Genomic DNA, 19,105 nt, shown 5'->3' with positions numbered 1-19,105 from the left:
GTCTGGAACTGTATGGGAAGTTCATCGGGAGAAGACAAAAGCCAGGGGGTTAGGGCGGCTAGGGAATGACCAGGTGAGTGACAGTACTAGGTCTCCCTATTGCGGCAAAACCCAGGTTTGGCTAAACCCGCCCAGACGCGCGGAGTCTATTTCACTTGGTGGTTTTCCACCAGTGACCCCTCCAGTTGGGATATGGGTTTCGCTGCCCCAAGTGAGCAGGTCGCGGCCCTCTGGACTGGTACCTGGGAGTGGCAGGAAGACTGGAACTATATTAGAATGAATTAGCACTGGGGACCGTAAGAATGAAATAGACTAGAGGCCAGCGTGAAAACTAAATAGCTAGGACACAAAGGATCAGCTAGGACTGAATACTTGAACACAGGAGATCAGCATATGAACTGAATACTTGAACACAGAAGATCAGGGTATGAACTGAATACTTGAATACAGGAGATCAGTGAATGAACTGAATAGGTTTAGGTATTAGGGGGGAAGTTAGGGTTAGGCATCGTGGAGGGAGGGATAGGGGTAAGGAAGCTTACTTTGTAGTGTTGGCATTCTGACTGTCGGGATGCCGCTGTCGGTATTCTGACCGACGGGATCCCATACCTTTATTGCTTTATGCTATTTATTTAAGGTATTTTGAGTGTATAAGGTTAAGTGGTTATACCTTTAGGTAATGGTAAGTTACAGGTTTTGAGTACCAGTTTCACATTCAAAGACTTGGGCCGTTAGGGCGTTTAGAGCTGCACAGACAGCCAATAAATCTGCTCTTTAGCTCATAATCCCATTAATGTGAGATGTTTTATCATGTGCATAATTGTGCATTAAAAATATGCTGCATTCTATGTTGTAGCACTTTAAATGACCTCTCTCCCTTTCACCAGGTTCAATTAATTTGCCACAGATCTCCTGTAATGCAGCACACATTTGTCACCACTGGATTGGTGCCACCGAGTTACACCCAGAGAGCAGCGAGTGGTGAGGTGGCTGATGTTTGTATGACACAGAAATGCCCAAGTTAAAAATTCCATGATCCGTCCACCAAAGAGACTTGCGCACAACTCTGAATCAATACTGAATATTTATTATCATTTACTTCTGTTACACTTTACAATTGGGATATCCACTAAAGAAAATGAACTTGGCATTTCAGTCCGAGAATTGTGTTTTTTATTATAAGGCTGTATTATAAATGAGCTATATGCACCTGCAGCAACTTGATATTCTAAACTGTGATTAGACAGTTGCAATGTCATGTAAGTATTTAAATGAATGGCAATAACCTTGGAGATTTCAGAATCCATGCCAACTGCATAAAACATTCCTAATTACCTACCAGCCAGACAATAAGGGCAGGAGACAAATTTACAGTCAAGCAACTATAAGATGGCACTGCAATAATGGCACCCACAACTGTTCTCACAGCAATCCATCTGCTTTATTCACAACATTGGTTACCTCAGTAACAAATCACATTCAGTAGTAATCATTGCGGAGGTGTCTGAACTAGGTGTAAAAATGTTTTGTTTTGTTTTTTAACCAGTGTGTTGAATCAAAACAAAAATTTGCCAGAATATCTTGAAATTTAGATTGATGAAATAAAAAGAAAACAACAGTGTTCACTGTTCACATTTAAATGATGTTATACTACTTTATTTAAAAATTAAAAATATAGAAGATTGGTGTTTGAATCCTCACCAATCTATAATATAATCCTGATATATGTCCAACTAGCACAAGCGCAGTTAGAGCAGGAGGGAGGCCCCAATCCTCACAGCTCTCACTGGCTGACTGACACACAGACACAACCTCACTCCCCCCCCCCCCCCAGCAGTTACAGTGGTAACAGTCTCACCTCCTATATGTCATTGTATAAGTTTAGCTCCAGTATCTGCCTTATCCCCGCTACCGGTCTCTATCCACGTCGCTATACACTGCCCTTGGGGGCCTCCAATGGTCTCTAGCTAGCACTTAACACCCATTCTCTGCTCTCAGTCTCTACATGCCTCCAGCAGTACTAGAACCACTAGAGTGGCCACCAATTACATCATAAAATGGTGCCATAGAGGTGCCAAGTCCTGTCTGACAATCCGACCGGATTATACTGAGCATCGAGCAGGATGATATCAGTCTGTGAAGTAACGTCTGCACAAAATATATTTAAACTAATGCAATCTGTGTTCACTGTCATCAAGAGTAATATCAAGATGGTGTCTGCTGTGTGGTGAGAGGCAATGGGCTGCTGCTGCAGGGCCGGGCAGTCTCACACACTGACTCACACTCAGCTCTGTAGTGCAGAGGACACAGCATCCATGATAGCAACAGGTTGAGGGCTCAATGCAATTGTCTGCAATGATCTTGCGGGTGCGAGTCATCGTGACAATAACCATACTTGACGGTAGCCTGAACTCGCACAAAAGCTAGGCCTCCTAGCAAAATTGTGCGACTTCGGGCTTGGAGCGGGACGCGAGGGGTGTGAGACGAGCCGTTGCCGGCATTTTTACACCGTGGCAACGGTAAATTGCACCTAATTGGATTATCCCCTTAGTGTCACAAGGTGCAGCTAATCTGTTACTGTTGACAGTATCAGTGCAATGGAGTATCTCCAGTTACAGATCAGGCTGAAGGAATGTGGAACCAACATATTAGATGTGTTACAGGGAGGCACTGGGGCAATGCAGCTGCTTCTAATGGATCCATGTAGATGAGTTTTATTTTCATGGAAATATAGCAACCAGTAGTGGTCTTTAACATCCACAGACAGAATTAGATTTAAGGTGACACAAGTAAGCATAACGTAACATAACAGTGTTCATGAGCCGAGGTAATGCACAGAACCTTGTGCCTTGGTGTCAGCAATGGGACTCAAGTGGGCCATCGGCTCCTGTACCCCATAGAAAAAAAGAGAGCGTTGCAATGTTTGAATGATGATATTACTTGTAGCCCCATCATTAAATTTTGCTTCTATCTGCTGCAATGTCGCACTTCGTTAGGATGTTACCAGGCGACGTCCACTATCATCCAGAAGTGTTGTTGGCCACAGTACCCCCTTGAAATTGTTGCACGTGAAAATCCAAATTTTGTGTTGATTTTGAAAAAGGAGTGACCCATTTTTCTGGCACTTTACTATCAAGCCTCATTCAAAGCTGCTTAAAACGGATTGCAGAGATATCAGCCTATTAAATACTTATATAATACGGAAAATGCCATTCCATGCGGGTTTGTGGTGGAATGTACTGCAAATGAATCAACTGTCTCAGTTTATATATATATATATATATATTTATATATATATACATACTAGGGGCCAAATGTAATAGGGTCTAAGGTCTTGATTCAGCAAGAAACGCACGCAATCGGACGATTGTTGCGTATTGCGCATTACGTATGCATTGCAGTGCGCGTGCGCGAACAGGCCATTGCGATTGGGACTGCAATCACAATGACTACTATAGAAGTACTGGAAAAGTGCTGGATAGCATATATGTATGTCCCAGATTCTTGACATATGTGTTTTGAAACCCCCCAGGAAATGTTTGTGCTTGTGTTTGTTGGACACTTGGGTTTTTAGTAAAAGCCGGATAAAGGGTCCTGGGGGTGTGGATGTGAGAAGAGAAGGGAGAGCTCAATCCAAGGGGCCATTTCAGGAGTTTGGTCCTTTCAGCCTGAGAGCAGGCTGATTAGCGATTGCACCTGGAAGAGGCTCATATAAGCTGTGTCAGGGTATGGCTCAGTTTCTTACACCTGGGGAGAGCAAGCAGGCAGGCTTGATCAGAGACACTGTGTTATACTTATTGTAAGTACTGTGCATATACCTATGCTTGTGGCGAGGAGGGCAATAAGTCCTGCCATTTTGGAGAGAGGGAATCTGTTGTTTAGTTAGTGCCCAGACAGGCTAGGATTTATTTTTATTATCTCTGTTTTTATACTGCACAATAAAACTAGCTGCGGATAGCTTGCATGAAAACTTGGACTGGTGTGCTGATTCCTGGCTGCTGTGTTTGTAGATGTCCATCTACCCTAGGAGAGGGACCTCCTACCCCGATCCTATTACCCTACACAGACCCATCGCAGAGTGATTAACAGGAGGTGCTGTTTGTGAGTGGTGATGGGGGGGTTGTTGGGCAAACGCTGGTGTGCCAGTGCATTTTAACGCCATTGTAGGGGCGTGCATAAATTATCCACTGCTATGGCCTACGCAGCCTGAGGCTTGATAGCATGCGTGGAAGTTAGCAATTTCTGAGTAAGGTCAGGGCTTGTGCAAGTGTGTGTGAGGCTGCGATGGTACTCGATTGTACCAATGGTTTTGCCGTCTTCCTAAACATTACAGGTGTGTGCTCAGCAAAGTGGGCGTCCTTGTGCAGTGCTGCGAGGGCATTGCGATTGCAATGGATTAGCATACTATCGCTGTTGAACTGCATGCGTAATCGCTATTGCATTCGCAGTTGCATTCCGTAGTGAATCAGGCCCTGAGTTTTGATAATGTATAGAGCTATACCTGCACATTTTTAGACCTCACCCTATGTAATAGGGTGCAAGAACATGCAAACTTGCAAGTTTCTCACACTCCCGACACTCACAATGGCAAAACCCATCTCCAGTTGTTTTGCCATTGTGAGGATTTAACTCACAGACAATTAATTATCTAAAACTCGCAAAATAATAACCCTGCTTCAGGCTAGTGAGTATAGCATAAACAGGTGCGTTTACACAGAAACATGCACAAATGAGTGAGATCCGTGCATGCCTCTGTGTGTAAAAACCTATAGAAGTGTAAAAATAAAGAAAAAAACATGTGGGGAAAAAAAAAATAGAGGTCCCCTGTATTTTCATCAACCGGCACCAGTAATGCTGCAGCTGTGGGACCCTTTCAACAAGTCCCCTGGCCAAAGCATTCATCACCCCTTAGTCAGCCTAGGCCGGGGATCCCTGGGGAGTTGGTGACCCCCAGTATAGGGGTTCTCCTCTCCAGGGTACCCCAGACCCAGGCTGCTAGCCTGGGGCTATACCCCCCCACCCCTGGTGGTGGTGGGTTTGGGGTTAATAAATGATTTGATAAATAGTTTGACTATTGTCTTTAACAAAGGGATTACAAATCCCAACAGAGCAGTCCCGCTTGCTGGTACTTGTAGAACCACAAGTACCAGCAAGCCTGGGAATTATGGGCCCGCTGTTACCTGTAGTCCTCCTGTTAAATGGTCCAAAAACCACAAGACACACACACTGTGATAGTATAACTTTAATAAGCACTCTTGCTAAAGACAGTAGTCAAAGTATTTATCAAATCAAACGTCCCCACGTACGGTAATTTTAATTTTTTTTTTCTATTTTACACTTTTAATAGTTTTTTTTAATACAGAGGCATGCACAGATCTCACTGATCTATGCATATTTCTGTGTCACTCGCACCTTGTAATGAAAGTCGCATTACAAGGTGCAAGTTTTCCCGCCATTTTAACTAGCATGCAAGTCAAGATGGAACCCTAATACTCGCACCATATTACATTTGCAAGATTGCAGAGAGAGAGAGAGAGAGAGAGAGAGAGAGAGAGAGAGAGAGAGAGAGAGAGAATGAACGAATATGAATACTGTTTGGAACATCATCAGCTCAATATGTAAAATCGCCAAAATAGGCTCAGCACAGGGAAAAGAAAACCCCTAAGCTGTGAAGGGGTTAATGCTTGATACAGTACATCTACTGTATATATCATGGTTTCTAAATATTCCGATCTTCATAACAATAAGTGTAGACCAGAAGCAACAAAATAGCAGGACCTGGACAGTTGCAGAAAGGAATGGAGTGAAGTGCCAGGAAGAGATGTTTTCACAAGCATTTCGAAATTCATTTGTGATTTAGTTCTATGTATCATGTTCCGCATTTGGTAAATGCATTTTGTTGGAAGCATAAAATAGGGTTCATGGATCCCTGTGAGAAATGCATTAAAATACTGAATAAGTCTGAGTCTTTTAGGACAGGCAAATAATGTCTTTTATTTATAGTGTTTGCAAAATCTTAAAGTCACTATTTAATTTTAGAAAGTCAGCGCAGCATGGACAGTGACTTACTGTATTTCTGAGGACATTTATATTCCTATAGCATTAGCAGTCTCACATCCCACTGGTCTCTGCTCATAGTAGTCCATAAGGAAAGCTTTGCTAGCACGGGTTTATGCTCTATGCTATTCCATCTGGCACTATTATATATTTTCATTCAGATTCATTTGAGCTTTAATTTACTTCCTTGAGGGATGTGCCTCACAAAATCTGGAATTTCATTTAGAGTATCTGAGGAAGGTGCCAAAAGGGAAGACGCTCATTACTGAGAACATCAAATCGCAAAACAAATTTTCCAGTAAAATACCCATAAGACTATTTACTCTTCTGAGAGAAGTGTCGGTACTATACAAATGGAAAGTAAAGTCTAGGAAATTCTAAACTCATTTGTTTTTTAGTATATACAATAAAATGGACTCAGCATCTCCCGGTCACCTCAGCTGCCCCAGCTACGCCCTGTACCGGCACCACCAATTGTCCTATTAAATGTATCTCCCTTTCCAAGCCTTCGTATGTATGGTCAGTGCAGCAGAGGCGAGCGTGCACGCTGTAGGAGTCAAACGATATGTATACCTGTATATATATATATATATATAATGGAAAGAAATGGCCACTCGCCACCCACTACTGTTATTAGTGGTGATGTCAGCATCCCCACACAGCAAACGGACATCAGCACTTATTGAATACCCCCAATTTTGTCTTTAAAATTTCCTTTGAATTGTAATATCCAGTGGTGGGTTTTTCATTTTGATTGCTCATTACTTGGGCTTTTTGGAGGAAGTGACAGGAACATAGGAGCTCATTCAGACCCGCTCGCTAGATGCATTCGCTTGCTCCCAGCGTTTGCAAATCCAGCACATGCCCAACAAGGCAGGCAATCGTACGGCAAGGCATTAGCACGCCCACTATGTCTTGGCATGCGATCACTTTGTGTATGTAGACGCCCACCAACCATTCATAAGACGCCCACTTGCACACGTCATCTCCTGGAAGTACATGAAAACACTGGTACATCGAGCACCATCAGATGTGCTTGCAGCGCTTGAGGTTGACTATACCTTGCAGCAAGCACTGCGATCACTTCAGTGTGAAATACAACAAGGTGACGTGTACTATGACGCTACCTGTTGCTAATGCACGCTTCTGAAACGGCGTTGAAACACTCAGGCACGCCTGCGTTCGCACCTCCACTCCCCTGTTTCTAGTGGATTGCCCCTGTTACCACCCACAAACGGCCTCTCCTGTCACTCATTCAACTGGGCTGTCTATGCTGGGCGAGCGAGCACGTCCCGATCTTTCGCAGTGGTTCGCGCACGCGCATTACGATGCATACGAATGTGCAGATTGCAAAAGTCGGCCAGCTACGAGCGATCGCTTCCTAGCGAGCGGGTCTGAATCAGCTCATTGTCCCCGCTGGAGAAAATCTGCAGAGGGTTCAGCCCAGTATAATCTGCAACCATATGAATGAGTTGACTATAAGATTCACATTGACAGGTTGTTTTTTATATAAGTTTTACCCACTGAGTGTAACATTGGGTCACCAGGTGGGGGTCCCTGCTAAAGTCTGTCAATGCTGATAACCTGCCACTGATTACATACCAGTAAAATTTTATTTTTGTCTTATTTTTTGGAAGACTGCAGGCTAATATTTCTTAATCTTACCTTAAAAACAAACATCTCCCTGCGTAAGATAGCCAGTGTATTGAAATTCCCATCACAGATGTTAGGCTTGATCCCTGGATAAGATGGCCTGTCTCCAGTAGGAGGTTTGGGAGGTCTGGGTTGCCGGTCATTCTTGCGAGGATCTGCTGGTGGATTAGGTCGATGCGGTGGCACTGTTGGAAGAGGTTTTGTTGGTGTTGGGATTTTTTCTGGTGGACCTAAGCAGAAAGATAAGATAAAACATGACTATTAAATACATATCGGTACTTATCATGGGCATAGTCGTCAACACTGGTTCCATAATTACACCAATGCTCTCTGTACTCCTGGCTGGTCAGTTATCAGGAGCTGAGGTTGGTGCTACATCATCCAGCTGTGAGAGAAGTTATTTAACACATGTGGCCTGATTTAGAGCATTACCATTTTGTAACCCAAATGTTGGAGTAAAGCAATGGTCACAAAATGTTGGCCTTATGGTTGTCTTTCGAGCTGCATAAATATTGTAATTTGCGCAACTCCAAATTTTGTGTAAATATCTGGCTTGGTCAAGATGGGCTCTCAGCAGATCTAGATGTGGCTGGAGTAACAATACGTCTGTCATCGTCATCATATGATGATCTAAAGGATTTTTTTTAAAGCCTGGGCTGATCCTGCAAAAGTGGCACTTAGCACAAAGCATGAAGCCCTATGTCATAATGTGTAACCAGTCCCATCCCAAACAGCAAGGGGCTAAATTCCATAAGTAATTTTACAGAAAAAAATTAGAGATATGGTACAAACTTACCCTTGTTATCTCTCTTTCTTCGAAGTCCATAGGGTCCACAGGGTTATCCTTGGGGTATAGGTTGGTAACCAAATCCGGGCACCACGCAGTTAAAGCTTTTAGCTCCCAGGATGCACTGGGTCCACTCTCCCTATAACCCCACCCCCAAGGCAGAGGCACCTCAGTTTGTAAGTAGCCAAAGGCCGGAGGAGGAAAGAAAGATAGAGAAGACTGGAACACTCGAGAACCATACTCACAGAGAAGGAGAAGGGAAACCGGTGACCAGTAACACAGCCCATATGAAGCCAGGTGCGTCAGGGCGTGTGCCCTGTGGACCCTATGGACTTCGAAGAAAGAGAGATAACAAGGGTAAGTTCTTACCATATCTCTAATTTTCTTCTTCAGAGTCCATAGGGGGTCCACAGGGTTGACCTTGGGGATGTCCCAAAGCAGTCCTTGTAAGGGCGGGGACGCTCCTGTGATGAGAGAATCCGTTGCCCAAAGAAGGCATCCTGAGAGGCAAAGGAATCAAATGCATAGAACCTTAGAAAGGTGTGGACAGAAGATCATGTGGCCACCTTGCAAGGCAGAACAGCTGAAGCGCCACAGCGAGCCGCCCACGAGGGGCACACAGCCCGAGTAGAAGAAGCATCAACAGAAAGGTCTTTCTATGTGTAGGACCTTGAGACATACGAAGCCATCTAGCCAATGTCTGTTTAGCGACCGGCCCTCCTTTCCTGTGAAATTCAGACTACAAATAAGGAGTCTGATTTCCTGAAGAAACTTGAACAGACCAGGAAAATTCGGAGAGGCCGGACCACAGTCAATGAGGCCACCCCTGCCAAGTGGACTGGAGACTGAAATGTAGGTACAATAAGTTCCTGAATAATATGGAACGTAAAAAAACACTTTAGAAAGAAACACAGGGCAAGTGCGACTCACAACCCTGTCTTGGTGAAATATCCAGAAGAGGGAGCCAGATGAGAACTCTCGCAATTCCGCCACTCTCCTGGCAGATGTAAACACCATAAGACAGAGAGTCTAAGCCATAAACCACATAAGGGCTATTAAAACTAGTGGTTCAAATGGAAGCCAGAGGACGACACGAAGAACCACTGCCAAATCCCAAGGAGCCCCTAGGGGGGATAAAGGGAGGTAGAATTTAGAAGACACCTGGAAGGAGGCTATGGATAGCCGAGAGTGGAGCAATTCCACATGCGAACCAGATTGACAGTGCAGAGACCCGCACTTACAGGAAGGCCAGGTGGAGGGCGAGACCCTAGCCAGCTGGAAGGAATGTTAGAACTTCTGGAAATCCTAAACAGCTGAGGATAGTAACTGCAGGTACAATACCATAAGAATTAGGTATGCCACATTCTGTGGTAGAGCCCAGCAAAAGCTGGCCTATACGCTCTAAACATCAAAAGAAGGCATAGCCAGCGAAGCCTTAGGACCACAGTAGGGACGCAGTCAAAGACAAACGATCCAGGTCCAGGGACAGGCAAAGAACCGTAAACAACAGGTCCGGATATTGAAGCAGCAGAAATGGAGTGTCGATGGGGAGACTCTGAAAATCTAAGTACCAGTGACATTCCTGTCAATGCTACCCAACTATGAGTGTCTACTAGATGTAATCTACCATTGTGACATTATCGGACTTAACCTTTACAGGTGAAGTATGTGTTCAGCTAGAACAAGGGCCAAAGACAGCTTAACATTCCAATAAATTCATTGGCAGGGCGGCATCGACAGACTACCAACTGCCCCGTAAGGAGTGCGGACCGGTCACTGCGCCCCAGAGACTGGCGTCCGTTGTAAGGATTACCCTAGATGACCCCAGAGACAGACACACCTCCGGAGAGAGCATCATAGTCTGAACCGTGATCCGATGGAGAAACCCGTTCCAACTGGAGATGATTAGTTTGTGCAAAGGCCTGGAAAGGGAACTGAGCATATTCCACCCTTCCGAAGATAGACACCCTGGAATCCAGAATCCGCATTACAGAGTGTAATGACACTTGTCGATTGCGGAGACATTTGCGCACTCGTAGATGAAGAGTGGAGATCTCGTCTGACGTCAGAAGGATTTTCCGATTCTGAGAATCCAGCAGGGTTCCCAGATGAATCATACCCTGTGAGGGATTCAGGGAGGACTTTTTCCCAGCTGGTTAACCATTTGCACATGTGAAAGAAAGTAATGGTCAACTTGAAATCGCTTCAAAGTACTTTGGTGATCCTGCTAAGAGCAGGAGACCGCTCAGATACTGGAGCAGTCGGATACACTGAACAGGTGGGCTGTCATAAAATCCATAAATATGGTAAACCCCGGTGGGGCTGTGGACAATCCAAAGGGCAGAGCCCAAAAATTGTAAGTGTTGCTGTGGCACAGCAAACCTGAGCTAACTCTGATGAGAGGACTCTATAGGTACCCGTAGGTACGTGTCCTGAATATTCAGCGATACCATAAAGATCCCAGGTTCAAAACCTCGGATGATGGAGTGTAGGGGTTTCCTCCTGAGCCCAGGCACCTTTAGGAACTGGTTCAAGAATTTGAGACAGAGGATAGGCCAATGAGGACCATTCGGCCACTGCACCAGAAGGAAAGTAGAATAACCAGTCCCTCGCTGAAATAGTGAGGCTGGCATAAAGAGCTCTGCTTACCGCAAGGACTGTATAGCTTGCTGGATTTGTAAGGCTCTGTTCGGGTCCGAAGAAGAGCCTGTGTAACAAAACATGTGAGGAGGTCATCCGAGCAATGAGAGGGCGTACCCGTGAGAGGCTACCACTCCTACCCAAGCATCCATGGTGACTTCACACCAGCACTGGGCGAACTGAAAAAGTCGGTATCTCACTCTGGAATCCCCCAGATGAAGGCCTGTCCCATCAGGCTGAAGGTTTATCCGTATGTTAAGAAGCAGGGCATCTGGATGTAAAGGTCTGCTCGGTAAAAGATATGGCGGCCCTTGAGGAGGCCTACAGCCTAGGGAAAAAACATGCCTTTAGGATGACCCCGAGGACAAAAATACTGAACAGATTTAGTCCGAGGCCTTATATAGCTGAAGACGGAAATTTTGCCGTTAGTGTTACTGCCAATGTTACTACAATCTTGTCAAGGTCAGGACCAAACAAGATCTTCCCAATATATGGTATCTACAGCTCTGCTTTCCAAAAGCGCAGCCATAGGGTATGGCGGCGGATGCAGTCGCAGCCGAAACCTTGAAGGTTAGGAGACTGGCATCCAACATAGTTACTCCCACATATGAAAACTGCATATCTCATGTGAGCGACATTTAATCCCTAGAAGTGTTGGAGGGTAAAAGCTTCACAAACACATCAGCCCAGTATGTAATAGCATTAGCCAACCAGGCGATAGCCATGGTAGGACGGGCAACAGCCCCTGAAAGCGAGTATATTGATTTCAGGCAAAGGTACCATCTACGGATCCGTAGAATCCGTCCGGCCAGGAATGGGAGATGTAGTAACGCTCATAATCAAATGAGTAACATGAAGATCCACCCCAGGAGGTGATTTGATGACCCTCAGGAAATGGGAAACATGAGGCCAAACGCTTTCGCGATACCTCTTATCTGGCGATAGCCAGACTCCCACCATGATATCCACTCGCTGGTCAGAGACGGGGAACACAGCCGACGACATGTTAATGCTTAAACTGAGGGTGTTTGATCTGGTGCAGGTTCGACATTCTCTCTACCTAGGAAGGACCTGACTGGCAGCACCAAAGCAGGGATAAGAACAATACATGACGTAGGCTCCCCCTCATATGAGATACATCATCCAGTTAACCCTATGTTAGATGGCAGAGGAACCTGGGAAATAACCACAGGGCATTTCTTACGCCATTTCGTAGAAACGACATCCACCTAGGGTGGTAATCCCTGCAAGGGAAATGACAGACTGTTGCGGTACCAGAGGGAATTTCATATACTGTGAAAAACCCCGGTAGGGAGTGATAGTCTGTGTCACAGGAGTAAACCGTAATAAACTCCGAGATACCCTGAAACGAAAAGGCAGTATGTTGAAATAACTCCAAGGGAGTTACAACAATGTGGGCTGCCTGGAGATCCGCAATGGAGGGCAGGATCCTGAGAAAAAAAACGCTCAAGGGGGTTGTGTAAGGGGACCGGCACCAGATGGCGCCGCTTACATAACCCTTTCTGAGTCAAATCCTCCGCACTACTACCTGCAGTGCATGACTTGCAGGATAGCAAAAATGGGTGCAGTATTGTGCTCTATCTCCTGGTTAGACCTATCTGACTAACCATCTTCACGGAAATATTAAGCAGTGCTATATTGGTCCTGACTGACGCTACGATTAGCTGCAGGACCCATTTTCAGCGTATGCAACACACAGTTCCACCTAAAATATGGCAACGTGCAGCACGCAACAGTATGTGACAAACCTCACAAATATTGACAAGTGAGGTCTCAGAACCACCCTAAGTACACCTGTAATAGGGCAGATTGTAAAGAAAAGGGATAGATATACACTGACAGGTGAGAGAAAAAGCACAGACAGTCCGCACTAGCATAAGTCACATACAATGCAGAAATATATATACATAAACATTACATATAATATACTGCAAATGGCACTACAATCAACTGCCCAGATTCAGTGTGTGGGAAGGCTATAGCGCTGTGTACACATACCCAAATGGTGCGGTACGCAGGGGGACTGGACCAGCTGCCATCCTAGGAGTTCTCTGCACCATAGCATTAAAATGGCCTTCTGGAGACCTCAGAGGAAGCGTGACCCGCGGAGAAAGCAGCTCAGCGACGCCAGACTATACCACTGAAAGGCGCGCTGAGCTGAGGAGCCGCTACAACAGGGAAGGCTGCCTCCCCTGGCCGGCTATTATCCCCCGGGACGCCGGCTCCCTGCACCGAACTTGAAGTTCCTGGTGGTCTAGTGTACACGCGGGGTATGGGGGGCCCGCCGCCACTGCCAGCGCCTCCGGTCTGTCCCCAGAGCCATCGGTCTGTATTGTCAATGCGCGGATCACCGCAAGCGGTGACCCGCGACCTTACCTGCTCCCCGTCGACCCAGCAGCAGTCCTGGGCGCCCGCAGAGTCCGGCTAGTACAGACTCTGGGGTCCCACTCAGATCCCCAGATCTGTACTTTCGTTTCAGTGCCGGCGGGGTGACGGAGCGACAGCTTGGACGTCCTATGGACAGTCCGACACTGCCGCTCTGAAGAATCAAAAAGTAAATAAATAAACTTTGAAAACATAAAATAAAGCTTAGGGGCTGCTAATCAGCCCCCCTGCGATAACGGTGACCCAACTCCTGCCAGGCACCAACTTAAAACTGAGGTGCCTCTGGCTTTGGGGCGGGGTTATAGGGAGAGTGGACCCAGTGCATCCTGGGAGCTAAAAGCTTTAACTGCGTGGAGCCCGGATTTGGTTCCCAACCTATACCCGAAGGTCAACCCTGTAGACCCCCTATGGACTCTGAAGAAGAAAAGTATGACTCCCGCAAGAACAAACCGGACCCATGCTGAATAGCACTGTGGTGGTGGGTGACAAGGCAATAGTGTATAGTTACAAAAATTATTAAAGACTCTTTTGGAAGAAGTATCAGTAGGGCCGTAACTAGGGTGATACCACATGTGCCACGGCAGAGGGCACCGCAGGGCAGGGGGCACTGTTCGGGCCAATTAGTTTTCTGTTTACAATCATTCTCACGTGTACCTTTCTCTTATTTTATTCAGGCATCTCCTGACTGCTCCATCTCCTCCCTGGCCGGACTCCTCCATCTGGACACCTCCCCAAGCACCTCCAGTCACATCCTCCTTTATTTAACACACACATTTCAAAATACTGCCATACTAAGTGCTCAAACCCATCACCTCTGCATAATTATTGTGTATCATCACTGCAGCCATTGGATTCACACTGTATTTGCCAGTGACCCCTGGATAACAGTGGTACAGAGGATCGGTACCCCTTCAGCATCGTATGGGACAAATCAGATTTGTCATGCCCCTTCCCCGTGAGGCCATGCCCCTTTTTCAGATGCTCATCTTATGAACCTATTTGAAAATTAAGGGGGAGGGCGGGCTCCAATGTTCTTTCTAGCCCAGGGCACCAAAAAGTCTAGTTACGGCTCTAAGTATCAGTAACCTTGGTAGTCATAGACTGATTGGGCATGTTAGCGCTTGTAGAACTATAACATGGACTGCTCAAAAAGAATGCTTTTAACATTTTCACGACTGGGCATACCACCTTGTGTACCAATACAACGTACTTGCTTTTATTTTTTCTGCACCCCAGTGACCACTACATATTAAATAAGAATCATTGAAACGTAAAATCAACAGTGTACTTTTCAAAGTACAGTATCTTTGGTTTTCCTCAAGATTGCAGGAAACATATAATATTTCATGCCCATTCTAAATATATGGGTCAGCTCTATCCTTGCCAATGATCCAATCATTGATTGTAAAATGACTGCGCCATCCTGGACTTGGAATCAAAGTGTATTGTAAGTAATAAGCGACCTGTCAGCAGAAAAAGATGACAGTAGCCATTTTTTCTCCAAGTATACAGATGCCAGACATATATAAAAAAAATATTCTGAAGCATGCAAATCCACAGTAAAACGCTTGCTCATCAATACTGGGAAAGAAAATGATCATGAAAGTAATGCTGGGTTTTATACAATTAGGAATAAAATGCAAGTTAAGTTATGATAATGGAACATATTAATTTAAAGCATGTGTGTGTTTTCAGCTACTCGCAATCGTTCTTCTACTAAGCAAAGTAAATTTTATTTTCCCACAAGCCCTTAGTCATTGCCAATGTAAACAAATTTTTAGTCGGTTCCCAAAAGACCATAGTTCAACTGTGAAACAAGTGTCGTATTTCACCTGGAGAACGGTCAGACGACTCTTATCAATGACTCCCAGTGGTCTTCTGCGAGCGAGTGCGAAGTTACACTGTAACACTTGTAATGTACAGAAGCGAACTGTGTTATAAATGCTGCTGTGTACTGTACACTACACTAACACTATTATTTTATGTATTTCATCAACACTTATATACAGCCTGACAGTGCCACCTGAATATTTATACACAAGATATGCACAAATAGGCTCACCGAAGCTATGAATATTTTACTGGGAAATAAAGGCAAGGTGCTATAGCAGAATGTTCTTGTGAACACAAATATATATATATATACAGTCAGGTGCATAAATATTGGGACATTGACAGAATTTTCATATTTTGGCCTCTATTCACCACCACAATGGCTTTGAAATGAAACAAACAAGATGTGCTCTACCTTCAGACTTTCAGATTTAATTTGAAGGTAATTACATCCAAATCAGGTGAACGGTGTAGGAATTACAACGGTTTCTATATGTGCCTCCCACTTTTTAAGGGGCCAAAAGTAATGGGACAAACTAAACAATCCTAAATCTAACTTTAATTTTTAATACTTTGTTGCAAATCCTTTGCAGGCAATTACAGCCTGAAGCATACATGCCTATCCTCCCGGTTTTCGCGGGAGGCTCCCGATCTTTCGGGTAACCCCCCGCACCCTCGGAAGGGTAGGCATTTCTCCCGCATTCTGCCCACTTTCTAGTGAAGTGGGCAGAATGAGGAGAATACCCACGGCAATCGCGGGTCTCCGTGAAGTGGACGGGGCTTAAACCGTGATTCTGCATGAATCACAGCATTTGGCCCCGCCCCCTATGTAAATTGTACCCAGTCGCTGCAATTTTACAGCGAGGGGGCGGGGCTTAATGAAGCAAATTGTCAAGCCCCGCCCCCGTCGGCCCCCTGCTGCTTCTCTTACCCGGGCTTCTCCCGGGAAGAGAGTATTAAAGGTAGGCAACTATGGCCTGAAGTCTGGAACGCATAGACATCACCAGACGCTGGGTTTCACCCCTGGTGATGCTCTGCCAGGCATCTACTGCAAATGTCTTCAGTTCCTGCTAGTACTTGGGGCATTTTCCCTTCAGTTTTGTCTTCATCAAGTGAAATTAATGCTCAATCGGATTCAGGTCAGGGGATTGACTTGGTCATTGCATAACATTCCACTTTTTAGCCTTAAAAAACTCTTTGGTTGCTTTTGCAGTATGCTTCAGGTCATTGTCCATCTGCACTGTGAAGCGCCATCCAATGAGTTCTGAAGCATTTGACTGAATATGAGCATATAATATTGCCCGAAACACTTCAGAATTCATTCTGTTGCTTTTGTCAGCAGTCACATCATCAATAAATACAAGTGAACCAGTTCCATTGGCAGCCATACATGCCCACGCCATGACACTACCACCACCATGCTTCACTGATGAGGTGGTATGTTTTGGATCATGAGCATTTCCTTTCCTTCTCCATACTCTTCTCTTCCCATCACTCTGGTACAAGTTTATATTTGTCTCATCTGTCCATAGGTTGTTGTTCCAGAACTGTAATGGCTTTTTTAGATGTTGTTTGGCAAACTGTAATCTGGTCTTCCTGTTTTTGTGGCTCACCAATGGTTTACATCTTGTGGTGAACCCTCTATATTCACTCTTGTGAAGTCTTCTCTTGATTGTTGACTTTGATACATATACATCTACCTCCTGGAGAGTGTTCTTGATTTGGCCAACTGTTGTGAAGGGGTTTTTCTTCACCAGGGAAATAATTCTTCTGTCATCCACCACAGTTGTTTTCCGTGGTCTTCCGGGTCTTTTGGTGTTGCTGAGCTCTCCGGTGCGTTCTTTCTTTTTAAGAATGTTCCAAACAGTTGATTTGGCTACACCTAATGTTTTTGCTATCTCTCTGATGGGTTTGTTTTGATTTTTCAGCCTAATGATGGCTTGCTTCACTGATAGTGACAGCTCTTTGGATCTCATATTGAGAGTCGACAACAACTGATTCCAAATGAAAATGTCACACCTAGAATCAACTCCAGACCTTTTACCTGCTTAATTGATAATGAAATAACAAGAGAATAGCCCACACCTGTCCATGAAATAGCTTTTGAGTTGATAGTCCCATTACTTTTGGCCCCATAAAAAGTGGGAGGCACATATAGAAACCGTTGTAATTCCTACACCGTTCACCTGATTTGGATGTAATTACCCTCAAATTAAATCTGAAAGTCTGCAGTTAATGCATATCTTGTTTGTTTCATTTCAAAGCCATTGTGTTGGTGAAAAGAGGCCAAAATATGACAATTCTGTCAATGTCCCAATATTTATGCACCTGACTGTATATATATACAGATGTCTCCACATACATCTAGCCTCCTCGCGCGTTAAACAGCCCTTCTAGACGTGCCATGCTGTGACTTTTCTTTTCGTGCAACTTTTTCCTTTCAAATGCGTCTTAATTGCACAGCGATGTGAACAGGGCGCACAAGCTTCTGCTGATTAAAATGATATGCGGCATTCCTATATTCTGTGTGCGACTGTATCTGCATGCGAAATGCTACGTTACAGTGTCACAGCCGCTGAGTTGAGTTGTGGAAAAATGGTTTCATCCACCAACGGGACAAGGCATCAGCTCACACAGCTCTCTCTGTGAAGCTGTTTTTGGCCGAGAAAAAGATTCCAGTGCTAGAACACCCTCCATACTCGCCAGACCTAGCACCGTGTGACTTCTTTCTTTTCCCTAAAGTCAAATCTGTACTCAAGGGAACCCGTTTTGCAGCAGTTACTGAGGTAAAGAAGAAAACAATGGAGCTGTTGAAACACCTGACAGATAATACAGCACGGTTTTCACCAACGGAAAATAAGAATGCAGCGGTGTGTGGATGCTGAAGGGGTGTACATAGAGGGGGAACAGAGTTAAAATGTACTTAATATATTTAAACATAACTTATAACATCACACTTGTTATTTAATAGTCACACCTAACATATGAAAAAACACTAAATATGATCTTACCATATATTTTCTGAATTCCCTGTAAGTCATCGGTAGGTAGCTTGAAGTTTTCAGTTTCCATGTACTGGTAAAATGGCGCCATGATTGCCGTTGGGTCATTGGAGTGTTCTAGTCCTAACGCATGACCCAATTCATGTACTGCCACCAGAAATAGGTCATTTCCTGCAGAACAAAATTAATTGGAACACTTTGTCAAAGAATATAATCAATAATGTAATTACACACACAAGCAATTCAAATACTACTTAATTAATTCAGGAAATAGTTGGAAGAGAAAGAAACGATTTATCTTGTAATTGCCTAAAAGGGTAGCAGGTGTGTAAAATCATTTCATTTTATTGTCACTAATTGTTTACATTATCGGGATCAGCTAACAAGAAGCCATCCTTATACTCTTTAATTTATGACGTTATTTGATTTTGTATAGTAACTACAACTCATGCATACATTGCTGTTAACACAACACAAGTAGAAATACCATAACACTTCATTAATTTCTCAGTGTAAAGTTCAATACAATATGGCTGCAAGTTATACCAATTAAACTGATATTCAAATATTTAGAGGAACCTGCAGTTCATGAGAGCAAAGGTCAGCGCACATTTACAGTTCCGTTTATGTACCTGGCAATTTACCCTCAGAGAGGCCAACAAAGTGAGAAGAAGAATGAATACACAATGAACAATTTAGATTACATTGATTTTCACAGGCCTCAAAT

General features: G+C 44.5%; 1 protein-coding gene across 1 annotated transcript in view; it reads right to left on the bottom strand.

The window, feature by feature from the left end:
* The window catches only part of MMP16 (matrix metallopeptidase 16), a 239,160-nt gene that overhangs the window by 33,780 nt on the left and 186,275 nt on the right, over nucleotides 1–19,105 (bottom strand). Inside the window, exons 5-6 of the mRNA XM_088471395.1 lie at nucleotides 18,388–18,549; nucleotides 7,723–7,940 (exon numbers count right to left, since the gene is read on the bottom strand). Coding sequence (XP_088327521.1) covers nucleotides 7,723–7,940; nucleotides 18,388–18,549 — 380 coding nt within the window. The remainder of the gene's footprint in view (nucleotides 1–7,722; nucleotides 7,941–18,387; nucleotides 18,550–19,105) is intronic.

Source organism: Taudactylus pleione, unplaced genomic scaffold (assembly GCF_031769625.1).
Source record: "Taudactylus pleione unplaced genomic scaffold, aTauple2 ptg000114l, whole genome shotgun sequence".
NCBI lineage: Eukaryota > Metazoa > Chordata > Amphibia > Anura > Myobatrachidae > Taudactylus > Taudactylus pleione.
This window is presented reverse-complemented; position numbering and strand designations above follow the sequence as displayed.